Raw genomic sequence first — 27,279 nt, forward strand, 5'->3', positions numbered from 1 at the left:
CTTATTTTTTTTGTTTTTGTTTTTTTGTTTTGCTTTTTTCTTTTTGTCTTTTTGCCATTTCTAGGGCCACTCCCACGGCATATGCAGGTTCCCAGGCTAGGGGTCTAATCGAAGCTGTAGTCACCGGCCTACGCCAGAGCCACAGCAATGTGGGATCTGAGCCGCGTCTGCAACCTACACCACAGCTCACGGCAACGCTGGATCCCTAACCCACTGATCAAGGCCAGGGATCGAACCTGCAACCTCATGGTTCCTAGTCGGATTCCTTAACTACTGAGCCACGATGGGCACTCCTGGGCTTGTTTTTTAATTAAAAGACTTATCGATGCTTTTCTGCTATATGTCTAATAACCATTTTCCCCACCCCCACATTACATTCAAAGTTTCCACTTAACTGCCTAGGAATTACCAGAAAGTAAGAATATTTCATGTGGCAATGGCTTTAGTGAAAAAGTACTTTTAAAATAGAACATAAACATAAAAATATACTTACAGCAGCTACAGGGATAAGAATCTCCACAAATAAACCAGCAAGGGCGTGTTTTATATCTTTATCTTTTACTTCCAAGAAATACTGAGCACATTCCTTGAGAGGGAAAAGGTACAGGAGATTTACAACAGAGGAAGATTAAATACATTTTTAACATTGCAATAATTTTGTAAGCACTGTAATTTTATCAGAAAGCTAAGATCAAATCATGCTCAAACGTAACGAGAAAGTTAATTCACACTTGTGACAACAGTTTAACACTTGAAATAAAGAGCTAATAACAATGTCACTACTTTATTTTTGTTTCTTTTAAAAAGTCATGAAAAGCAAAAAACAACTAATGTTGGGCCAATTCTAATTACTGCAGTTGAGATGGTAGATCACCTGCATGAACTGAAATGATGCTTCAAAATCTTCTACAGGATACATTTTCACTCGGAAAAACTTCATTCCCATGATTAAGCTGATGACACTTTGAACCACATGTGGACTTTGTTCCTTTTGTCGCAGTTCCTTTAATTCTGTCACAAACTTCTTCCTCACAGCCTGAAACCTTTAATAGACATGGTACACAAGATGATATGAATTTAAAACACTCATTTCCCACAAGATACTTAAGGCTGAGGGAGTTCCCCCCATGGCTCAGTGGAAACAAACCCGACTAGTATTCATGAGGACGAGGATTTGAACCCTGGCCTTGCTCAATGGGTTAAGGATCCGGCCTTGCTGTGAGCTGTGGTGTAGGTCGCAGCTGCAGCTCAGATCTGGTGTTGCTGTGGCATAAGCCAGCAGCTACGGCTCTGATTCGACACCTAGCCTGGGAACCTCCATATGCCACGAGTGTGGCCCTAAAAACACAAAAATAAAAATAAAGTTGCTGTTCATTTCTTTGTCAAATCAGAAGTTTCCTAAGGAGAAATGAGTTTCTTATTCCGTCAATATAGCAACATTACCATTTAACCGTTGTTAATCAACATAAAAATAAGATCTAATAACCCACCATAAAACATCCACATGTAAATCAGAGAGTGTCTCTAATTTTAAGGCTTTTTTTCTTTTCTTTTCTTTTTCTTTTTTTTATGGTATGCACAAGCTCCCAAGCCAGGGATCAAACTCACACCACAGCAGTGACTAAAGTGACAGCAGACAACATCCGATCCTTATCCTGCTGAGCCATCAGGGCATTTGCAAGGCTCCTTCCCATAAAGTCTGCAATTTGAATTACATGGCAAGCAGGCTGGAGATCTCACATTTGTTCAAAGAAATAAACCAATCAATTGTAAACCACTAATTATCACTTAACATTAATACCTCATTACGCTGTAGAGAAACTGAAGAAGATGAATGAGAGCACAATGGTCTCACGATGTGAAGAAGCTAGAGAATCAAAGCGCTCTCACAATGCAAGAACCATCCTGGATTCAAATGACCACAACTGCTAAGGCTACTAAGTTTTTCTTTGCTTACACTGGAAAAAGATATCTAGGAGTTCCCGTCGTGGTGCAGTGGTTAACGAATCCGACTAGGAACCATGAGGTTGCCAGTTCCATCCCTGCCCTTGTTCAGTGGGTTAAGGATTCAGTGTTGCCATGAGCTGTGATGTGGGTCACAGACACGGCTCGGATCCCAAGTTGCTGTGGCTCTGGCGTAGGCTGGTGGCTACAGCCCTGATTCAACCCCTAGCCTGGGAACCTCCATATGCCTCGGAAATGCAAAAAGACAAAACAAACAAACAAACAAACAAAAAACCAAAAAAGATATCTAATAATCTGTTAATAATAATTCCACATATTATGAAACAATGAAAGATTTTACTGCTAGTGTTATTTGGGGAAACCAGTTCTTAAAAGTTAAAATTGACAAAGCATACTTCCCAATGGTCACTGAGTACATATTAATTAAATATGGACATTTAATCACCTATTAATGGAATAGGGATACATAATAGGACATATAACTTGTCTACTTCCATCTGAGTCTTGAAGAAAACAACAGCATTTTCCATGAAGGTATTTGTTTGTATTTTATAAAGAAATTATGAAGTGGATAAAAATCTTCCCACGGAAGTGTTAGCATTCAAAGGGTTTCTCTTTTGTTAAATTTCCCATGAAATTATTAGTCACTACAATCAAAGGAAATGCACAGACAAGATTCTAAAATACCACTGGCCTTCCTCTCCCCCCGCCTCTTTCCCACCTCACCACCTGTCCTCTGCATGTCAGAGCCATTGGCTTAACCTGATGTGGCTCTATCCACATTTTTTCCCACGCTCACTGTACGTACAGGTGGAAATACCTCAATACTGGTTTGAGTGGCATTTCTCTTACAACTAGATCAGTGAGGCTGAGCATCATTTTCATAAATCCACTGTCTTTCCCATCCTAGATTTAGATTTACTGTCCTTCCCATCCTAGATTTATCTTAGCTATGATGTAGTTTTTTCTGGATCTAACTTGTTAATGTATTATTTAGAATTTCTAACCTATATTCCTGATAGAAAAATCACTTTATTTTTCTTTTCTTTTTTTCTTTTTTCCTTTTGCTTTTTAGGGCTATATCCATGGCATATGTAAGTTCCCAGGCTAGGGTTCAAATCGGAGCTACAGCGGCCAGCCTACGCCACAGCCACAGCAATGCAGGATCCAAGCCACGGCTGTGATCTACACCACACAGCTTATGGCAACGCTGGATCCTTAACCCACTGAGAGTGAAGCCAGGGATCAAACCTGAGTCCTCACGGATATTAGTTGGGTTCGTTACCACCAAGCCACCATGGGAACTCCAGGAATCCATTTTCAGTAAAAATTAAAATAGCCTGAATATATATGTACCATAAAAAATATATCATTGCTCATGTTTTTATATCTATATTTCTGAGACAGAGATTCATTGTTGATTCAATATAAATGCCTTGTTAAAGTATTACTGTCTGAGTCTGTCATTTCAAATAGTCCAACTATGTTCTAAGTTCTATAGCACTGGGTATACCAGGGCCCCTGGTGGATTATAAAGGATAAAAAATAAATAATAATAAATAGATACTAAATACCAAATACTAAATAAGACATATTACTTAATATTAATATCTATACTACCAAACATTAACAATAAATGTGTTTGCTTTCGTAGTATTTAAAAAGATTGTTATATGAGGATTTCAGAGCCAAAGACTGACTCTTTAAATGGAACACAAAAAAAATCTGAATTGATATATATATATTTTTTTTTTCCTTACAAATTTCTCAGAAGCAACAAAGGAAATTCAAAATCTTCCCGAGTCAGAGTTCCCGTCATGGCTCAGAGGAAACGAATCCAACTAGTATCCATGAGGATGCAGGTTTGATCTATGGCCTTGCTCAGTGGGTTAATGATCTGGCATTGCCATGAGCTGTGGTGTAGGTTGCAGACGTAGCTTGGATCTGGTGTTGCTGTGGCTGTGGTGTAGGCCAGCAGCTACAGCTCCGATTTGACCTCTAGCCTGGGAACCTCCATGTGCTGCAGGTGCAGCCCTAAAAAGATAAAAACACACACAAAAAAACCCCCAAATCTTCCAAGGTCTTTAGTGTAAGCACAAGATACTAAAAACAAATGCCCATTTTATTGTTTACTGTAACAACAGTTCAATACAACTCAATGAGGGTAACTCCTAATGAATAACCTCTTTTATGGTATAATCCAGTATCTTTTATCTTCCTTTCTGGTATGTCTTGTACTGATTCAAAACTCGGTTCATTACTAATAAGATGGTTAGAAGGAAGACACTGCATTGCTATCTCAGAAATAAAAGCACTCGACTAGAAAGTATTTAAAGTAACTATTAGCTAAGACGAGTTCTAAAAGAAAGATTTTTAAAAACACTTCTCATCGAAATGTGAAAAATAAGGAATAAGGTAATATTTTGACTATTCTTGGTAATTTCTCACTTCCTCAATTCAGGTTTTATGGAAAACCCCAAACAAATGGAAACAAGTTGTAGAAGTGAAGTATGAGTGTCACTTAAAAATCCTCTAAAGAACAGAGTGTGAAAGAATAAAAGGTGGAGGAGACTGAACAGTAACTCTATGAAAAAAATAGCAGACATAAAATTGTCAGTGTCTATTCTGTTAGTGGTGAAGCTTTCTAAAACATAAAACAAATCAAAATCAGTATCTATAAAACTTACTTTGATTGGGCAAGAACGCCTATCACTTCTGCATATAAATCTGCAATAATATGCACATTCCCAGTGTTGGTTCCTGAATATCTAAAAGAACAAAAAAGAAAATGTATTATTTCACTGCATTGTTCTACAAACTCACTTTCTAAATAAATCTGAAAATTCCCTATCAGGGTATGGCATAAATTTTCTCTGAAGATTCACTTGGAGGATAAAAAAACCACATGAATTTCCATCTATCTTGAGATTTAACTTTGTCAGGAAACTTAACCTGATTCTTAAGAATCCAATCAATGGCTTTAAGAATTAATTTTATAAAATCTTTCTCATAAGCATCTTGTGTGGATTAGAAAAACTAGGGAAGATAATTGCTTTGAATTCTAGAAACAAATGATCCATGAGAGGTTAAATGAACAGTCTAAAACTGGACTGCAGAAAAAAGCAACAATCCTTTAAGTATTTTACTTACCCTTCCTTGTGTTTAAAGTGCTTAAAAGCTAAGTTTAGAACTTCATGAACTAAGGGATCGGGCACAGGATGAACAGGAATCTAGAAGAAAAAAAAAAGATGTGGTATTATATACAATTGAATATTACTCAGCCATGAAAAAGAATCCAATAATGCCATCTGTAGCAACATGGCTCGACCTAGAGATTATCATACTATGTGAAGCCAGACAAAGACAAATATCATATGATATCACTTATATGTGAAATCTTAAAAAATGATAAAATGAACTTATTTATAAAACAGACTCACAGACTTTGAAAACAAACTTATGGTTACCAAAGGAGAAAGGTGTGAGTGAGGGATAGACTGGGGATTTGGGATTGGGCATATGCACACTCTTGTCTATGGAATGGATGGGTCAGCAGGGATCTGCCATAATAGCATAGGAAACTCTACTCAATATTCTGATATAACCTTTACGGGGAAAGAATTTTAAAAAGAATGCATATGTTTACATGTATAACTGAATCACTTCGTTACAGAGGAAAAATTAGGACAACATTGTAAATCAATTATATTTCAATATAATTTTTAAAAATGAAAAAAGACCCCAAACATCAAGTGAATGCTACACAGGTTATGTCTTTAGTGAGTAGTCGCATCATTTCAACCACATCGATAATTAATTTTAATTTTCATGATAGGATCTACTAGTAACCTGTTGATATTCCCCTTTCCTAAGAATGTTATTATTTTTTCTTGAAGAACTTAGTTGAACATCTAAATTTACCAAGCCCTAAATTCAAGAGTATTAGGTTCATAATCACAAAAATCATTGACCTATGGACTATACAGATGAAAAAAATAGTAGCTGTTACTACCATTGTCGCTGTCAGAAAGTTAAAAACAACTCATGTGTAATTCTCTACAACACCTATAGGAAAACAATCTTTGAGCCCAGCACATATTCCATAGAGTTTGATTTTCTATCCTAACAGGATCCAAAAGGGACAGCAACTTTTCCAACTATTTAAAACTACTTATGGCTTTATTAATAAGTATTAGAAACCCGTCACTCAAATATGTTTGTTTTGTTTAGTTCTTTAAAAATTACACACTGGTTCCTAATTCAGAAAACACATCAGAACATTTAAACTAGAAAGTACCTGCCCCATCCCCCACATATAATCACTACTGAGCACTTCCAAGCTGACACACACACACACACACACACACACACACACGGTTTTTTGTTTTTAAATGGCCATACCTGCTGCATATGGACATTCTCAGGCAAAGGACTGAATCTGAGCCACAGTTTTGACCTATGCTGCAGGTGTGGCAACGCTGGATCCTTTAACCCACTCTGCCAGGTGTTCAACTCCACAGGAACCCAAGCCACTGCAGTCCGATTTTTTTCTTTTTAAATATGGAATGCTTGAGAGTTCCCATCATGGCTCAGTGGTTAACGAACCCAACTAGTATCCATGAGGATTCGGGTCTGATTCCTGGCCTTGCTCAGTGGGTTAAGGATCTGGCATTGCCATGAGCTGTGGTGTAAGTCGGAGATGCAGCTTGGATCTGGCATTGCTGTGGCTGTGGCGTAGGCCAGCAGCTACAGTTCTGATTCGAGCCCTAGCCTGGGAACTTCCCTATGCCATGGGTGAGGCCCTAAAAAGAAGAAAAAATAAAAAACAAAATAAAATATGGACTGCTTCACGAATTTGCATGTCATCCTTGAGCAGTGGCTAATTGTCTCTGTATCATTCCAATTTTAGTATACGTGCTGCTGAAGCGAGCACTGTAGTCGGATTCCTAACCCATTGCACCACAGTGGGAACTCCTACACCTTACTTTCACTTATCGGAATGATGCATCCTTCCAGGTCAGTACTTAAGAGCTCCTCCATATGCTATTTAGCAGCCATATAATAGTGTGTGTGTGTGTGTGTGTGTGTGTGTGTGTGTAAATATATGTATGCATATTACATATGTATGTATATAAGTGTATATATATACTTATATGTACATAAAAATTTATACACATATAAAAATTACAGTGTACTTAATAAGCTCCCTATTAATGAACAATTTCATTCCAGATTTTGAAAATTCAATGTATATGTTATGCAATGAACATCTTGTGAATTTATTTACTTTCATAGCTCCATGGAAAAGAGTCCAAAAGGAGGAACTGATGGGTCAAAGATTATACAAGTCACCACAGCTAGAGATTCCAGGTCTAGATGGCTGTGCCTCTCTTTCTGAGTGTTGTATTCTACCACTTTACATATGTCTATATTAAAATCATGCCATCTTAATTATCAGAGCTTACTAACAATTTCTGATGTCTGGCACTGTAAAGTCTTCCCTTTTCCTCAGTGAAAGCTTGGCTACTGTTCTGTCCTATTCAATCTAGAGCCATCTTTTCAGGTTCCATAAAAACTTCAGATATTTACTGGAGTTGCAATAAATCCATAGATCAATTTGGGAATCACTGTGTTCTGACACATTTACATGAGATAGCTTCCCACCTCTTTAAAGGCTTTCAGGGAAGTTTTATAATTTTCTGGTTTTGCACTTTGCCATCCTTATTCCTAGGACAATAAACATGTACGACAAGATGCTTGATGCCACCAGGAATAAGGAGAATGAAAATACACAAGGTATTATTTGATACCTGTTTGGTGAAGAGAAAGATAAGTGTGACGGTATCAACCAGGAGAGGTGATGGGAATAAACGGGGTCTCACATGCGTTGCTGGTGGAAGTCTAAATCCATGTTTCTTACAGCCTGCGACCTAGTGACGAGCAGAGTTTGCCACCACAAAATGTGGCACATTGGCTTTAAGGATCATTTGGAGCTGAAGGCAACTGAAAAACAGCAGATGCAGGAAAAGCCCTCTATCCACTTCCTTTCTCCCTAAAAGTGGTCTCTCCTCCCCTTTCTACACCAAGAAAAGAACAACCATTTTCACTAGAACCACAGTTGGCCCTGAGATGGATCTACAAAGAGAAAACAGCCCTTATCTTCCATCAGTGTTCCCCAGATAATGTACCTTCTCACAGTTTACCACCTCTAGGAACCCACACCCCTTTTCTTTGTCTTGTCACTTCTCCACAACATGTGGCTCTTTGGTAAAATAGGGTCTCGGGTCTAATCCTTCTTTGGGTCTTCACTTTTCGTCTGTGAAGGCCTCCAGATGCGGCCATAAAAAAACCTCATTTCCTGTTACTCTGCCCTCTGTCAGTTTCACTGGCAGAACCCCGGCTACCAAACCTATGAGTGGGGAGCTCGGCTGCCCTAGCAATTACACACATTGTAAGAAAATAATGATGTAGAGCTATACATTTCATTGATTCATCTCAGTAACATAATGTTGAGTGGAAAGGCAAGTCCCAGAAGACAAGAAACAGTATGATACAATTCTTGAGAAAGTTCGAAAACAAGAAAAAACTATTTTTCAGACACATGAACATGTTTTGTAAAGTGAAGGGGATCATTAACATAAAAATCAGTATGATGGTTAGGAAATAGTCAGGGAGTGACCTAGAGAAGATTTACACGATGAGGCTTAAACTTTAGGTAGCAGTCAAGTGCTCAGAGTCTTGGGTGGGAGGCGCACAGGGAGCTGTTCTACTGCAAATGAACAAATACAAGGGAAGTCACGCAGAGATTAATGAATAAGTGCTGTCTTGAAGCAGGATCATGATTTATTCCATTCTGTATACCTGGGTTCAATGAGAACACAATGCACAGGAATTCTACACTTGCTTAAGACGGTTAGCAATATACTTTACAGAACCCCTCAGCAACCGGATGAAATTGTCATAAAAATATTAAATATAATCAAGAAAGCCACCAACTAGACTAGGGAACATACAAGAGAACTATAACTACTCAGAGACGGTCAGAATGCTTTTCTTAAGGATCTGATGAAGGAGAGAGACTTTTATTTAAAATGAAGATAACTTGGAGTTCCCATCGTGGAGCAGCGGAAATGAATTCGACTAGGAACCATGAGGTTGTGGGTTTGATCCCTGGCTTTGCTCTGTGGGTTAAGGATCCCACATTGCTGTGACTGTGGTGTAGGCCGGCAGCTGTAGCTCCATTTGGACCCCTAGCCTGGGAACCACCATATGCCAAGGTGCAGCCCTAAAAAGACAAAAGACAAAATAAATAAATAAATTAGATGGAGATAACATTTCTTACAAAGATTAATCAGGAGCTTATCAGGAAGAGGGCTGAATTTAGGCCTTCATAATTCAGGAACCAGTTCAAAACCAGTGAATGTGAGAGAGACATTAGATAAGAGTAATGATAATGACATTGTAATGAGGAGCAAAGAGATTCAATACCGAACATTTACCTTCACTCATGTCATTGAGAAGGTGACTAGATTCACACAACACTGAGGAGAGGGTACCACTTTTGAAAAAAACAGTCTGAAGTAGAGGGAGGCACATAGCTGACACAGCTTGATGTTTTTATTTATTTATTTATTTATTTTTGGCCTTTTTGCCATTTCTAGGGCCTCACTGGTGGCATATGGAGGTTCCCAGGCTAGGGGTCTAATCGAAGCTGTAGCCACTGGCCTACACCAGAGCCACAGCAACGCGGGATCCAAGCCGCGTCTGCGACCCACACCACAGCTCACGGCAACGCCGGATCCTTAACCTACTGAGCGAGGCCAGGGATCAAACCCGCACCCTCATGATTCCTAGTTGGATTCATTAACCACTGCACCACGATGGGAACTCCAGCTGACACAGCTTTAAAAGGCTCGTGGGGAACCTTTACTCCAGGACTTTTGGCTACAGCCTCATCTTGGTTAAGCGGCTCAGTATTTATTGTGAACCAGAGGAAATCAGAAGGAACATTCGTTTCAGACTTCCTAGAAATTGGGATTGCCCTAAAGGCCTGTATCTGAAATTCATTTAGGAGAAAATGCACGATGAGGGAGATTGCTACACTACCCAATCACGAAATCAAAGAAGGAGTGAGCAGCTGTGATCCAAACTCTTTCTAGGTCTCAGATAATCTTTAAAAAAATAACCCAAGGATACGATGAAGAAATGAAGTTTATGCATCAGTTTATAGAAGCTGAGACTTTTTTTTTTTTTTTTTGGCTGCACTTGCAGCATGTGGAAGTTCCTGGGTCGGGGATCGAACCCACATCACAGCATCGACCCGGGCTACAGCAATGATGCTAGATCCTTAACCCACTGAAACATGAGAGAACTCTGAAGCTGAGATTTTTAAATCCTAGGTTAATAAAAGAGCAAAAATCTGAATTTATTCTACAAAGTAACATTGGAGAATCCAGAGACTCTAGAATAGTCTTAACCTTTGTCCCTGCGTTGGTAAACTGAAACTTTAAACCCAGGATCTCCCAGCAACTAGAGATACTTTTAAGTAGGAATTTTATGATTGACTGCCTAATTATAAGCTTTTCAATCTTTTATAGGCAAACACATCCCATCATTACAAAAGTATAATAATCATAGGAATTCCTGTTGTGGCTCAGCGGAAACAAATCCATGAGGATGCAGGTTCGATCCCTGGCCTCGCTCAGTGGGTTAAGGATCTGGCATTGCTGTGAGCTGTGATGTAGGTCGCAGATGAGGCTCGGATCTGGTGTTGCTGTGGCTGTGGTATAGGGACATATATGGGAGCATTTTGGGGATGCTGGTTTTAGTTTCTTCTTAATATGAGATGAATGGTCTCCTAAAAAGAGGTACTCAAGGTACCACATAAAAGATTGCCAGGCCGTGATGGTGTTTAATTGATCAGCCAATATTCTGAAATTCCTTCATTAGTAAGATGTGATTGTTATACTTTTTTTTTCTTTTTCTTCTTTTTAGGGCTATACCAGCGGCATGTGGAATGTCCCAGGCTAGGGGCTGAACTGGAGCTGCAACTGTTGCCTACACTACAGCAACACCGGATCCAAGCTGCATTCATGGCCTGCACCACAGCTCACAGCAACACCAGATCTTTAACCCAGTGAGCAAGGCCAGGGACCAAACCCGCATTCTCATGGATTCTAGTCGGGTTCTTAGCCTGCTGAGCCACAAACAGGAACATCTAGGACATAACTCTTACCTCTGAGGAGTGTAGGGCTGATAAAGGAACTAGAATATGAGATGGAGATATTTAAGGGCAAGGCTGGTAGGGAAAATGGCAGTGACCCAAAGCCTCCAGACTTGTGGCTGCCAAAGCAGAGAGAGGAGCGAGTGGGATGGACTGGGAGTTTGAAGTTGGTGGATGCAAACTATTACACTTAGAATGGATAAGCAATGAGGTCCTGCTGTACAGCACAGGGAACTATATCCAATCTCTTGGGATAGACTGATGAAAAAGCATATTTAAAAATATGTATATATATACACACATACATATACATATATGTATATATGACTGAGTCACTTTGCTATACAGCAGAAATTGGCACAACATTGTAAACCAACCATACTTTAATTTAAAATATATATATATATTAAAAAAACAAAACTAAAAACAAACATGCAAAAAAAAAAAAAAACAAAAAAAAAAGGAAAAACAAAAAAAAAAACAAGCCAAGAACATGAAGTGGCTCATAAGCCTGTTTTCCCAATCTTGTTGGTTTCAATGAATAAATGTATGGCTAAAATTCAATATAAAAAGAACAGTGCTTCAAACATCCTAAATGCTATAGTGCTGTTTAAGCATGCTTTTATCATGGATTTTAAAGCCTCTGCACTAACAGGCTAATATTTATAGTTGGCCATGACCCCAAAACTAGTCTTCTGACTTTCTTGAAAAAAATAAAAGCAGTCCTTAATCATCTTGAATTAATGTAGTTCCCATAGTGAACCACACTAATTTCATCATATTTACACAAACTCAATTCTAACTTGTTATGATTTAAACTTTAAGTTTACAAGATGCTGGCCATTTCACCTAATTTTGTATCACCAATTTCACCAATAAGAGTAACTTTCTTTAAAAGAGGGAGTTCTTGTTGTGCCACAGTGGGTTAAGAATCCAACTATAGCATATTGGGTGGCTACAGAGGTGTAGGTTCGATCCCTGGCCAGGGTTAAAGGATCTGGCGTAGCTGCAGTTGCAGCATAGGTTGCAGCTACAGCTCAGACTCAATCCCTGGCCTGGGAATTTCCATATGCTGCAAGTGCAGCCATTTAAAAAAGACTTTTTTTAGGGAGTTCCCATTGTGGCATAGCAGAAATGAATTAGACTAGTATCCATGAGGATACAGGTTCGAGCCCCGATCTTGCTCAGTGGGTTAAGGATCCGGTGTTGCTGTGAGCTGTAGTGTAGGTCATAGATGAGGCTTGGATCCTGCACTGCTGTGGTGTAGGCGGGCAGCTGTAGCTCCGATTGAACACCTTGCCTAGGAACCTCCATATTCCGAGGGTGTGGCCTTAAAAAAGAAAAAAAAAAATTTTTTTTTTTTTTAATCAAAAGAGAACTAGCTTTATAATCTTCAGCAAGTCACTACAACTAAGAACATTTATCTATAAGACAAAAACTGTAGACAGCATTTAGTGGGCACTTTCCATGTCTCAGGCATTATTGGATTTAATTCTCATGATTCTATAAAAATGATATCATTATTATTCCTCTTTTACAGAAGGGGAAAGAATTAGCAGATAATAACTTCCCCAAGTTACATAGGAAGTAAAGACACAGCTGGGATTAAAAACACTTGCTGTGCCTAGCTCCCAAAATCTATTGTAATGACCAGCTGGTACCAGGGATACAGAGTTCTTTGTGCATTTTGAAAAGTTCTAAATATGTGATTGTGACACATAACAATGTATGAGAAAGATATGACAAATTATTCAAGCAAACAAATAATTTACAACATATGAGGTCAAGGACTAAGCCATGAGGAATATTTACTCCTCTTTAAGGCTGACTCAACCATGTATTGATATTTCAATATGCCTGGGGCTGTCCATCTCAAGAAAATAAAACTGAATCACATTCTAATATATGTATATTATGTGGGACAAAAGTAAAAGTACTATTAAATTCAAGATATATTACATTGATTACTCTCTGGATCTATTAAAACCCTACATTATTTTGACATGGGAAAAATTGGGTTCGTTTGTCATGATATTTCAGAGAGTTGTATTGATTTTTACTTCATTTTCTGCAGTTTTATTAGTTTTGAAGAGGCTAAAAAGACTTGCCTTTTTACTAGGAAAGAAAAAAGCTATATAGGATTTTAAATAATGTGTGTTGTATTCTTGGTGATATATTTTATTCTTTGATGGATGCATCTGAATGAAAGTCTGAGGCAATGGTACAAGAGAGAAAGGGTAAGTGGAAAGGGAACAGGAGGTCAGAACAATACGGTAACAGAACCAAAACCAAGGATGAGCTATCAGAGCCACTGCATCTCCCTTTTCACCCTCTGAGTCCACAAGAACCATGGATCAGGGAGTTCCCTGGTTTGGTCGTTAATGAATCCGACTAGGAACCATGAGGTTATGGGTTCGATCCCTGGCCTCACTCAGTGGGTTAAGGATCTGGCATTGCTGTGAGCTGTGGTGTAGGTCACAGATGCAGCTCAGGTCCCACGTTGCTGTGGCTCTGGCGTAGGCTGGTGGCTACAGCTCCGATTTGACCCCTAGCCTGGGAACCTCCACATGCCGCAGGATCGGCCCTAGGAAAGGCAAAAAAAAAAAAGCCGCATGAACCATGGATCTGAAAGGATTTTGTGCAGGGACTCAAAAAGAGCCTGGTGAAAGGCTGTTCTTAGAATTTATAAATCCTGATTTTTTTTTTTTTTTCTATTACTATAGCTATGTGGACTTTTTTTTTTTTTTTTTAAGGAATAGGAGGAAAAGGAAGATCAAGACAAAGACAATGGTGGAGTTCCCTTGTGGCTCATAGGTTAAGGATCCAGTGTTGTCACTGCAGTGGCTCAGGTCACTGTTATGGTTTGATCCCTGGCCCAGGACCTTCCACAGGCTGCTGGTGTGGCCAAGGAGGGGGAAAAAAGACAAAGACAGTGGGGAGGGGAAAAGGACAGGAGAGGAGGAGGAAAACCTCCAAGGGGTAGTGTCTGCACTGAAGTTCTGAGACCAGCGCAATTACAAGCAACTTTTAGATAAGAAGAGACACTGGCTGCTAAGTGGAAGAATGTCATGGGAAACACAAGAGAAAAGGCACAACGGAGCCAGATCAGGGAGGGGCCTGAATGTCGGTGCATGGAGCTTGCAATTTCTTTTGCTAGAAGGAGAAACCCTGCTATGATTTAACCAAGTAAAGAAGGGCAAATGCTGATTACGAAACCACTCGCAAGACCTACATTTAGCACATAGGAGACATTAGGGAGCAACCACAATGAGCCGTAGCCCTAGTCCGTTCTTGGTATGGTGTTTCTGGTCCTCGGCTCCTCCCACGTCCCTACTTATTTCAGCCTTAGCACCTTAGGATGCCAGCTACACTGAGAGACCACAGAAAGAAATCTGCCTTTCATTTAGAACAACTTTCAGAGGAAATTTCTTTTCCAACACACACCTACTAAATAAACCTTCATGAAAGGTACAAATTCTAGTGATTTTATCTTTAATTAATGCATCTCTCTATTTCACATATTCACGGTTTTAAACAAAAGAAAATAATTATTTTGATTTGCAGATTTCATATGTTCAGATTTCAACGTCTTTTCACATACACTGTGAAAACAAAGTATAGGAGTTCCCATCATGGCTCAATGGAAGCGATCCAACTAGGAACCATGAGGTTGTGGGTTTGATCCCTAGCCTTGCTCAATGGGTTAAGGATCTGGCGTTGCTGTGAGGTGTGGTGTAGGTCGCAGACACAGCTTGGATCCCATGTTGCAGTGGCTGTGGTGTAGGCCGGCAGCTGTAGCTCCAATTGGACCCCCAGCCTGGTAACCTCCATATGCCACAAGTGCGGCCCTAAAAAGCAAAAAAATAAATAAACAAAAAATAAAAACGAAGTATAAATAATTATGTAATTCAAGTATTTTTATATTGGCTATGTTAAAAAAGACAAATCAATTGCTCTTTATAGCTTACATTTTCTGTTTCCTGTTACATTATATAGTCTATTCCATTTTGTACACAGGAACAAAATTCCCTGCCCAAATATGTCATATGCAAAATATAATTTTTTTTTTCTTTTAGGTGGCCTTTTTTTCCCCCAAAACACTAGAGTGCGCATGGTTGAAAATATATGGACCATCTTTGAATGATGTTTACGTTTTTAAAGATTACAAACTACAAAAACATACTTTTGAATCAGTACAAGTATACATAATACTGATTTTGAATAATAAAAATATATAAGATATCTGACGCTATTAGAAAATCTCATTTCTTTGAAGTGGAAGTAAGAAGGCATTGAAGTAGGTGAATGACAGGTAGACTCTATTTGCTGCTAAAAGCCCATATTTAGCAGTTTCTATCCATCATTTTACTAACATGATTTCATGTCTTATACAGCAAATGATGGTAAAAAGAATGGCTAATGAAAAGTACAGGAAACAAAAGCCTCAGGTAACTGAAAGTATAATTAAGTAACAGGAATTTTGTTACTGTGGGGGAGAATTTTAGATATAACAACCCAAACAAAGTAACTGAAACATGAAGGCAAAAGAAGTCAAAAAAAAAAAAAAAAAACAAAAAAAAAAAAACAATACAGACTTTGCAGAAATAAAAGAGCTTACCTGCTTCAGAACTTCAACTAAAACTAAACAAAATATGAAATCTACTGCTAAGTCTCTCCTTTCAAGAAGATAATCTCTTTCACGTTGTTGTTCATCCCTGAAACGAGAATCCCAAATTAGGATTGCATTAGACTATTCATTTGAAAATAACTCTTGGTCAGCAGTTCATGTTAATTACTGAGGCCTCAGTACATATGGCTTCCACAGCTATTGTTACAAGTTTTTGTAACAATCCAATTACAAGTTCTCATGTTCTTTCTCTTTTTGTACATTAGGAACTGATACACACGTCTCACGATTATGTCTGTCAGAAATTAAACCCCACCTAGAAGAATTAGGAAGAGGGAGAAAAATATCAAACTATAGTATCAGATCACTTTCTCCCAAACCTAAGTTGAAAAATCACAAGTGGCATCTACTGAAGTTCAATTCTAACCACAGACCATCACCTGAACACAAACAGATGCTACTTAGAGCTACAGTCTCGCTGGAAAACCTGAAAGAGGAGAAGACGAATTCTGGGATTTGAACACCGAGAAGTGTCTCTTGGTATAAGAATACAGGATGTTGGCAATTTTTCTGCTTCCCTTCAGAAACCATGTGAGCAGGACTTTAAGTATTTTCGTAAACTTTTGCTAGGACTGTTAAAGCTCCTCACTGACCTACTGAGGTGGCACGCCTGAAATTTCAGTTTTGCACGTCTCGTCCCAGGGGCGACTCCTATATGGCAGCACCTTCCCTTGATTTGCAACTTAAAATATGTCATCACTTCATAACAAAAGTAATTGGTGTTGTTGCGTTTAAAAAAAACCTAAAAGGAGTTCCCGTCGTGGCTTAGTGGTTAACGAATCCGACTAGGAACCATGAGGATGCAGGTTCAATCCCTGGCCTTGTTCAGTGGGTTAAGGATCCAGCGTTGCCGTGAGCTGTGGTATAGGTTGCAGACATGGCTCGGATCCCGCGTTGCTGTGGCTCTGGCGTAGGCCAGTGGCTACAGCTCCAATTTGACCCCTAGCCTGGGAACCTCCATATGCCACCAGTGCGGCCCTAGAAACGGCAAAAAGACAAAAAAAAAAAAAAAAAAAAAAAAAAAAAATCCCAAAAACCTAACAGTAACAATCTTCCATTGATAATACCTTTCCCTGGAGGTGTTTCCATCCCAGGGAGAACAGGAGAAAGCGAGCCACTTACCCTTTAGATTTTGTGCTCGACCGAGGCCTATATTCATAAGATTCATCTTCAGTTCCATTCTGGCGTCTGTACCAGTCGAACAAGGTGCGAAGTAAGGAAGGGAGACAGTGCTCGGCTACTGAGCTCATAGAGCTGATCAACTGAAAGTACAAGATACCACCAGAAGGTCAAATGCATCATCCAAATTCATGCACCTAATTCTATGACACAGAAGAGAGAATTGTGATCACACCATTTGTGACTCACAAGTTCACATATTAGAAATGTGCCACATGCATGTGTTTAAAGCTCAGAATATATAAATGGACAGCATAAGGCTAAATGCAGTGGGATGGACAAGTGCTACTCAATGGAAGGCATCCCTGAAACTCTCTGAATTTGTAGGTGAATTATCGGATTCGTTTGATGAATGAACCCAACTTGCTTGTACTGGTGGTAAGAGGTACACCAGCTACCATTAGTCATCCCTAAAGTAACTCTTTTATCTTGAGGATAGAGAAGAAAAAAAGAGTTCTCTTTATAAGAAATCCTGAATGTGATTGAACCCGTTGCTTGTAAAATTAATATTTTTAGATTAGCATAGAGTAAAACATGCTTCATTTTGTTTTTCTTCACTAAAAAACTATGGGTTGTAGAAATAGTCTTGTTCTGTTCCCAAGACAATAGGGAGTATCAGTTAATGAGGATAAATTGATACCTCTAGGAAGTAAAACATTTTTCTGAAAGTTTATATTCTTTGTATAGCTTCAAAATGTACTTGCATCCAGGAAAACAGAACAGAATGAAACAGTTTATGTGAATGTATGTGCTATTCTTCTCCTTTCATGATCTCAGCCTTCCTTTAATCATGTTTTTATTTATAAATTACCATTGCGTGACAGGTGAATAGCTTCTCATATAAGGAATTAAAGTAAAAGCAAGATTCTAACTTCATTTGACTATTTTTGAAAATATGCATTTAATTAACAATGAACAATATCACCCAAAGGAAATTCCTTTTACTATCTGAAGAAGGAACAAGGAGTTCCCGCTGTAGCTCAGTGGTCAATGAACCCGACTAGTATCCATGAGGATGAGAGTTTGATCCCTGCCCTTGCTCAGTGGGTTAAGGCCCGGGTGTTGCTGTGAGCTCTGATGTAGGTCCCAGACATGGCTCAGATCCTACATTGACATTGCTGTGGTGTAGGCCCGGCAGCTACAGCTCTGATTCGACCCCTAGCCTGGTAACCTCCATATGCCACAGCTACTGCCCTAAAAAAAGACCAAAAAAAAAAAGGAAGAATAAAACACCATCTGCAACTGCAAATATATAATTAAAGCACTTTATCCCACAGATAGTTTTTTATTGCAAAAAAAAATAAGCTATGAGCATAATCATTTATAGTTTATTAATCATTTACATAAGAAAAGAAATGGAAATTGTCCTTAAAATGTTGTTTAATAGGATTTTAAATTCTGGTGGTTTAGTCATCATTAGTAAAGTGGATTTAATATGTCAACAATCTAAATACCTTTAAAAATAATATATTAATAATGCATTAGTAATAATTAATGACTAGTAATAATTGGTATATTTTATAATGGCATGAAGATTTTAAAAGGGTTATATGAGGTGATCTTATTATTATGACAGAAGACTAGTCTTATTTATGGTTTCTTCTTAGACTAGTCGCTATTTACTAAGTAAATGCATCAAAAACACCTCAGGAGCTACTGTGAATTACAGGTGCCAGAGCACCACTCTTGGTGATTCAGAGTCAACAGAACTGCGGTGAGATCCAGAAACACCGTATTTTGGTAAGCCTCCACCAAGTAATTCTAATCAGTCAGCTTTATCTAATAAAAGCAGACTAATCTGAACATTAACTTCCATTTTCTAGATACATAATTATGAGGAGGAGTTCCTATCGTGGCTCAGTGGTTAAATGAACCCATGAGGATGTGGGTTCGATCCCTGACCTTGCTCAGTGGGTTAAGAGCAAGTAGTGTTGCCGTGAGCTGTGGTGTAGGTTGCAGACACGATTCAGATCCAGTATTGCTGTGGCTGTGGTGTAGGTGGGCGACTACAGCTCTGATTGGACCCCCTAGCCTGGGAACCTCCTTATGCTGTGTATGCAGCCCTAAAAAGGCAAATAATAATAATGACGATGATGAGAAAAGTTGCTCAGGAATATTAGATGGCAATAGAAAGCTAATCTGGGATACTGGGTTTTGCAAACAATTCAACATGTAATAAAATAATTCTTGAGCAAACATAATTACGATAAAAATAACACTTCATCAAACATTCAATCTCAGCAAGAGGAAAGAGTTAACAGTAGAATACCACTGAATTTCAGATACTGGTATTCCATATAAAGGTCTTTGGTTTTGTTTTATGTAGGGCAGAGAAGGGAGAGAGTTTGGCCATTGCATATCATCTTTTAAGCTTCTTTGGCTATTTGACATACACAGTCTACTTGGCCGTTGCACAAGCATAGCTAGAAGTACAAGTGTGAGCATGGGACACCTCTTAGGGCAACCCTCAACTACTGGAGAGGGGGAGCTGCAGATTAATGCACCAACCTAGCCTCAACCCCCCCCCATTTTTTAGACAATTAGGGGTGACATTCTGTGTAATACTCAGAATGGGATGAATCCTTCCCCATGCCTAGAGCTGTGATCAGTTCCTCCTTCTCCCGGCTGCACTCTCTCGTCTGCTCCTGGGCTCTTTCCAGGACCAAGTCCTTGTCTCTGGCTCTGCTCTCAGAATAAGGGATGAAAGCTAGATGCAGGCTGGATGCCTCTGTATAAGAGTTCTGATAGAAGTTCCCATCATGGCTCAGCAGTTACGAACTCGATTAGTATCCATGAGGATGTGGGTTTGATCCCTGGCCCCCCTCAGTGGGTTAACAATCCTAAGTTGCCTCAAGCTGCTGTGTAGGTCACAGATGTGGCTTGTATCTGGCATTGTTATGGCTGTGGTGTAGGCCAGCAGCTGGAGTTATGATTTGACCACCTAGCCTGAGAACTACCACAGCTGCAGGTGCAGCCCTGAAAAAAAAAAAGACTAAATAAATACATAAATAAATGTTCTGCTAGCCCCAACAAGAAAAAAAAAAAATGTTAAAAGTTCAAACACTGTCATGTAAAAATTGTGAACGAGGAAAGACGGAGCAACATAATTGGAAACATTTTGAGAAATTTTCAAAGGGCCCAGTAATGAGATTACCAATGGAAACCAAAAAGTTTTAAAATGCTTAATGAACAGAAACCAATCATGTTCACAGCTCATGCTATGAACTTATAAAGTTCACAGTTCATAGCTCATTCTATTTCTTTTGCTAAAAAACAAACTACCAGTTCCAGGCTGTATCTAGCATATAAAGATATACAGGACCACTACACAAAATTAATTTCTTAAAATGGATGTATTTGGATCAAGCTGTTAGGATACACATTTTCCTTTCAGGAAAAATACCCCCCACCCCATAATGGCAATACCTGGTCAAACTGAAGATCTTCACCCCTCTGAAGAGATCTAGACAATGGCTTCTCCTGCAGTTGAAGAAGAAAAAGCAAAAGCACATGTGCAAAATATTAGATGTCTCACTTATGATAAACAGTTGAGATTTAGTGAGCTGGTTTTGGTTATTCTCATTTGTAATTACATTGCTTTAAAGAATGCCTGGAACTCCTGTTGTGGCTCAGTGGTAATGAACCCAATGAGTATCCATGAGGACGTGGGTTCGATCCCCGGCCTCGCTTAGTGGGTAAGGATCTGGCATTACCGTGAGCTGTGGTGTAGGTCACAGATGCAGCTCAGATCTGGCATTGCTGTGGCTGAGGTGAAGGCTGGCAGATGCAGCTCTGATTCGACCCCTAGCCTGGGAACTTCCACATGCCATGGGTGTGGCTCTAAAAAGACAAAAAGAAGGGAAGAAGGAACAAAGGAAGGAAGGCAGGAAGAAGGAAGGCAGGATCTAATCTGCTAATTCAAAAAAATTTACTGTTTAATATAGAGTAGCATACAGAGTGTGTGACCCCCTTTTCCAGGCTACTTGTCTACCTACTTGCTTTGCTGGCTGCCCCGCATATAGTTACCTAACTTACCGAATATGAGAGATATCCTGGATTATGTTCAAATACATGATGACTAATTCTCTGGTTGAGATTTTTTTAGGATGATTTTCTAAACTTTCTACTTAAGCTTTTTATTTTTTTTATTTTTTACTTTTTTTTTGTCTTTTTGCCATTTCTTGGGCCACTCTCGCGGCATATGGAGGTTCCCAGGCCAGGGGTCGAACCGGAGCTGTAGCCACCAGCCTACGCCAGAGCCACAGCAACTCAGGATCCGAGCCGCGTCTGTGACCTACACCACAGCTCATGGCAATGCCGGATCATCGACCCACTGAGTAAGGGCAGGGATCGAACCTGCAACCTCATGGTTCCTAGTCAGATTCGTTAACCACTGTGCCACGACGGCAACTCCCTATTTAAGCTTTTTAATTGAATTTTTATCTGAAATAAATATATATATCATAGAAAAGCAAATGCCATTTTTCTATGAAGAAAACTAAAATCGGAACTCCTATCATGGCGCAGTGGTTAATGAATCCAACTAAGAACCATGAGGTTGTGGGTTTGATCCCTGGCCTTGCTCAGCGGGTTAAGGATCTGGCGTTGCCATGAGCTGTGGTGTGGGTCCCAGACGAGGCTTGGATCCTGTGTTGCTGTGGCTCTGGCGTAGGCCAGTGGCTACAGCTCCGATTAGACCTCTACCATGGGAACCTCCATATGCCGAGGGAGTGGTTCAAGAAAAGGCAAAAAGACCAAAAAAAAAAAAAAAAAAAAAGGAAAGAAAGAAAGAAAACTAAAATTGAGAAATATGTATATTGTGAAGTTTCTCTATCCAACAGAGTCCCAATTTCCTTCTTTCACTTCTGACTAGTCTTCGTGAAAAGAAACTCACAAATGCATTTGCCACTGAAATGTACAACATTCTAATTTATCCAAGAATTATGTTTCTAACTAATTTAATGGGGGTCAGAAAAACCCCTGAATTTCAAAGCACTTGGTTTTCTTAATTGGGATCAGTTTTTGGCATGTCCTTGGCACTTGAGCCCTTACAGGCCAAGCACACTTTGGTGATTATTTTGTAGAAAGGTCTTTTTCTCTAAAACCAACTATCGGACACTAAAAACATGCAACATGATCATGTCCAATAACACATATGCCCAATTACAGAAAACTTAAGTAAAACAGTTGAGTCCCATAGTGAGTCCAATAGAACAATGGTTCTAAAAGTATCTAAAAGTTGGAAAAATACTGAGTAATCCTAATGTGTATTATGCAATTAAAACCTGGGGTGGGGGTGGTGTTAGGGGAGATAATAAGCAGGCTCTTCCATGGAGTTCCCGTTGTGGCGCAGTGGTTAATGAATCTAACTAGGAACCATGAGGTTGCAGGTTCAATCCCTGGCCTTGCCCAGTGGGTTGATGATCCGGTGTTGCCGTGAGCTGTGGTGAAGGTTGCAGACGCGGCTCGGATCCTGCATTGCTGTGGCTCTGGTGTAGGCTGGTGGCTACAGCTCTGATTAGACCCCCTAGCCTGGGAACCTCCATATGTCATGAGAGCGGCCCTAGGAAAGGCAAAAAGACTAAAAAAAAAAAGAAAAAAAAAAGCAGGTTCTTCCCAGCTAATTTCACTTATTTGATTCCCCCCATCTTGACCCTCATTTTCACTGTAATATTAAATTTAAAGATCTTCAGTAATATTTTGAGGGATGTTGATCTAAGTGGTTTATGAATATATTCATATACTGTGTTTATACAATAAAGTAGTGGCAGCAGAATAAGAGAGAGCAATAACCTTTTCATAGACACACTGTTTTCTTTTTCTTTTCCTCTGCCTTTTTGTCTTTCTCCAGGGCCACACCTGCAGCATATGGAGGTTCCCAGGTTAGGGGGTCTAATCTGAGCTGTAGTTCCTGGCCTACACCAGAGCCACAGCAAGGCCAGATCAGAGCTGTGTCTGCGACCTACACTACAGCTCATGGCAACGCCAGATCCCACTGAGCAAGGCCAGGGATCGAACCTGCAACCTCTGGGTTCCTAGTCTGATTCGTTAACCACTGAGCCACGACAGGAACTCCAACACACTGTTTTCTTATACTTAGCACCTTTCATTTCTCAACGAACTCTTGCTTCCTCAAAGATTTCTAAAGATCTGACGTCTTCACAGAGCTTTCCCTAAAGCAAAAAGTAAGGGTGAGCTATTTTTTCTACCATAAGCACTCAGAAAGGATTTTTGAATGCAAAAGAATATTCATGTTACCATTCAGTACAAAAATGTGAAATAAATGTACTGCCCCAAATGACTAATCAAGGACTTTGTATTAATTGCTCAGTTTTGATTGCAGTATGGTTGAGGATGACCTAATCATCACTCAAGCAGATGTACTTTCAATATGAGATTTTAAAAAGATAAAACTGTTTAAAAATAAAACATGTTTATAGCACATGCAACCCATTATCACAACAATTAAAAAGAACACAAATTATTCCCCACATTCACATAAAGATGAATGCAAAGACTTATGTACAGGAATATTTATTTATGGTAGCTTTTTTTTCCCCACTGTAGCTTCAAATTGGGTTATGTGCCAAACTTCCTATCCATAGAGACTGGTAAAACAAACCAAAACAAAAAGCAGTTTATAGCATTTTCTTTTATTGAAATAATATACAACTGTTAGAAGGAATGAGACAAATCTATATGGCTAATAATAGAAAAATCTCCAATTACATTGTTAAAATAAACATATCTAGGTACAGAAAAAATATAGAAACCCCCATTTGTGTGTTTTCTTTTTTTAAAGGTGGAAGGGACCACAGAGATTGATAAATAATAGACATGACAAATGGTAGACCAGGGTGGGTGGAGGAGTGGGATAGACTGGAAGTTTGGGTTAGTAGATGCAAACTATTGCATTTGGAGTGTCTAAGCAATGGGATCCTGCTGTGATATAGGGAACTACATATCTAGTCACTTGTGATGGAACATGATGGAGGATAATGCTAGAAAAAAGAATATATATACATGTATACATATATATGTATAACCGAGTCACTTTGCTGTAAAGCAAAAATTGACAGAACATTGTAAATCAACTATAATAAAAAATAAATTTAGGAGTTCCCGTCGTGGCGGAGTAGTTAACGAATCCGACTAGGAACCATGAGGTTGCAGGTTTGATCCCTGGCCTTGTTCAGTGGGTTAAGGATCTGGCATTGCCGTGAGCTGTGGTATAGGTTGCAGACATGGCTCGGATCCCGAGTTGCTGTGGCTGTGGCGTAAGCCGGCGGCTACAGCTCCGATTGGACCCCTAGCCTGGGAACCTCCATATGCCACAGTTACGGCCCTAGAAAAGACAAAAAAAAAAAAAAAAAAAAAAAAAAAAAAAAAAAAAGACCAAATAAATAACTAAAATACATTGTAAAAAGGAAAAAAAAAAAAGGTAGACCAAAAACTGGACTGGACTGAAAGGTCATTATTTTTATTATATAATCTTTAAAACTATTTTTACTTTTTATAATACTGTTATTTAATAGTAATATTGTAGGTTAATAATGATCCTAAGGCTCACAAGCCTTTACATTCTAATTTATTTTTATTGATTGATTGATTGATTGATTTTTGCTTTTTTTAGGGCCACACCCGTGGCATATGGATGTTCCCAGGCTAGGGGGTGAAATTGGAGCTACAGCTTTCAGCCTACACGGTGGCAATGCCAGATCCCTGACCCACTAAGCAAGGCTGGGGATTGAACCTACACCTTCATGGATGCTAGTCCACACCAGAATGCCCTTTATATTCTAATTTAATTTTTTAACTAGTATCTTTATATAGAGCATAAATACATCAGCAGCATGTCACCTCCCGGGAAAGCAAGAGAGTTTATCAGAAAGATTTTGTTAGCATAAAAATGATACTGAAATAGTTCAATAATTTGCACTTAAAGATGACATTCTCTCCTAAACAATCCTTGCCCTCATACAGCTAAAAGTCTAATGATAGAGCAAAGAAAATATACATTTTCTTAAATAGACTTTTTTTGATTTTAGGGCTGCACCCACGGCATAAGGAAGTTTCTAGGCTAGAGGTCTAATCAGAGCTGCAGCTGCAGGCCTACACCACAGCCACAGCATCATGGGATCTGAGCCACATCTGTGACCTACACTACAGCTCATGGCAACACTGGATCCTTAACCCACTGAATGAGGCCAATGATTGAACCTGTGTCTGCACACTGTGTCTGGTTCTTAACCCACTAAGCCATAACAGGAATTCCTAGTTAGACTTTAGGATAGGAAGGTGCAATGGAGGTTGAGATTTTAGGTGACCAGGAGAAGATTATATCTGAGTCACAGTCAGAGGGGAGTGACTGAGCTTGCCACATAGAGTAAAGAAAAGATAATCTAGTTAGCACCTTGGAACTTCCAGAAGGCCTGAGAATTGGAGAACTTCAATACCCTAATAGTGTAGGGGAAGGTGAAGTTAAAATTAAGAGGGCCATGGAGTTCTGTTGTGGCTCAGCGGTAATGAACCTGACTAGTATCCATGAGGATGCGGCTTTGATCCCAGACCTTGCTCAGTGGGTTAAGATTTCAGCATTGCTGTGAGCTGTGGTGTAGGTCACAGCTGCAGGTCAGATCTGGCGTTGCTGTGGCTGTGGCGTAGGCCGGCAGCTGCACTCCAATTTGACCCCTAGCCTGGGAACTTACATGTGCCTCGAGTGCAGCCCTAAAAAAAAGGGGGGGGGAGGGTGCTGCTTGAATGGTTCTTTAGGAAAGGTTTGGACCTTTCCTCTCATTTTCTTTACCCACTCAACTCAGCAGGTTGGCCGTCCCTCCATCCCACCCTCAGAGCAACAGCCCCTCTTAGGAAACGGCACAGCAGAGACATGTGACAGAGGGACCCTACAGTTAAAGACAAGGTATCCTCTGGAAGACAGGGAGTATAAGTAAAATGTATGTACAAAACATTAAAACCCCCAGTCATCAGACTCCCAAATGATTTTTTTTTCTAGTACTTTCACCAACACTGAATATTACCACTGTGTTTGAATTTCGCCAACTATGACGTCTTTTTATTTTTTATTTTTATTTTTTTATTTATTTGTCTTTTTGCCATTTCTTGGGCCGCTCCCACGGCATATGGAGGTTCCCAGGCTAGGGGTCCAATCGGAGCTGTAGCCGCCGGCCTGTGCCAGAGCCACAGCAACGCGGGATCCGAGCCGTGTCTGCAACCTACACCACAGCTCACGGCAACACCAGATCCTTAACCCACTGAGTGAGGTCAGGGATCGAACCCTCAACCTCATGGTTCCTAGTCAGATTCGTTAACCGCTGTGCCACGAAGGGAACTCATGATGTCTTTTTAAAATTAACTCTCAGTGTGGTTTTAGTGAGCATTTCTTTCAATCTAATGCAGGAGAACATTGTTTCCTATTTTATTTATTATTTGACTTCCTTCTCTTGTGGAGTCATATGAACTGAACTTGTGTTCATACCCTTTATTTTTTTACTGGTGTATGTTTATCTTCTGCATTGACTAACATATGCTCTTTATATAGTAGAACCTTTGTTTTGTGCTTGAAAAAGAACCCCAGTTATCTTCTGCCTCTTGATGCCCAGAATGCTGGCAGACAAGCCTACATCCTCCATTTGGGCTACTGAGGGAACTCTCTCAGGAGACTCTGGCTCCCAGCAAAAAATCTGACATCGAGGGTTCAGTTGTTTACATACTGAAGACCACAGTCAAAAAAGCCCCTACAGGAGTTCCCGTCGTGGCTCAGTGGTTAACGAATCTGACTAGGAACCATGAAGTTGCGGGTTCAATCCCTGGCCTTGCTCAGTGGGTTAAGGATCTGGCATTGCTGTGAGCTGTGGTGTATGTTCCAGACGTGGCTCGGATCCTGCATTGCTGTGGCTCTGGTGGAGGCTGGTGGCTATAGCTCCGATTAGTCACCTAGCCTGGGAACCTCCATATGCCTCGGGAGTGGCCCTAGAAAAGGCAAAAAGACAAAAAAAAAAAAAAAAAAAAAAAACCCTCCATGTACACTGGGCTTCCAATCAGAGCAAATAATATTCAACAGGTTACAATAAACATGTGGGGAGAAGGGGAAACTAACAGAGAAATGAAGTTTGAAGGAAATAAGAGATCAGAAACTCTTTAAAATACGTACATATTTAATATTATCAAGAAATGGTGGATAGTGCAGAGTTGTAAAAATACTGAG

The 27,279-nt window shown here is 39.6% G+C and overlaps 1 protein-coding gene across 14 annotated transcripts in view; it reads right to left on the bottom strand.

Moving 5' to 3' along the window:
* FRYL (FRY like transcription coactivator) overlaps nt 1–27,279 on the bottom strand; it is a 350,059-nt gene that overhangs the window by 134,897 nt on the left and 187,883 nt on the right. For all 14 annotated transcript variants that reach the window (XM_021101186.1, XM_021101187.1, XM_021101185.1 and 11 more), the window contains 7 exons: nt 20,481–20,534; nt 16,998–17,137; nt 15,807–15,903; nt 5,116–5,195; nt 4,653–4,733; nt 875–1,043; nt 494–586 (listed from right to left, as the gene is read on the bottom strand). In XM_021101186.1, the coding sequence (XP_020956845.1) occupies nt 494–586; nt 875–1,043; nt 4,653–4,733; nt 5,116–5,195; nt 15,807–15,903; nt 16,998–17,137; nt 20,481–20,534 (714 nt within the window). The remainder of the gene's footprint in view (nt 1–493; nt 587–874; nt 1,044–4,652; nt 4,734–5,115; nt 5,196–15,806; nt 15,904–16,997; nt 17,138–20,480; nt 20,535–27,279) is intronic.

This window comes from Sus scrofa, chromosome 8 (genome assembly GCF_000003025.6).
Source record: "Sus scrofa isolate TJ Tabasco breed Duroc chromosome 8, Sscrofa11.1, whole genome shotgun sequence".
Lineage (NCBI taxonomy): Eukaryota > Metazoa > Chordata > Mammalia > Artiodactyla > Suidae > Sus > Sus scrofa.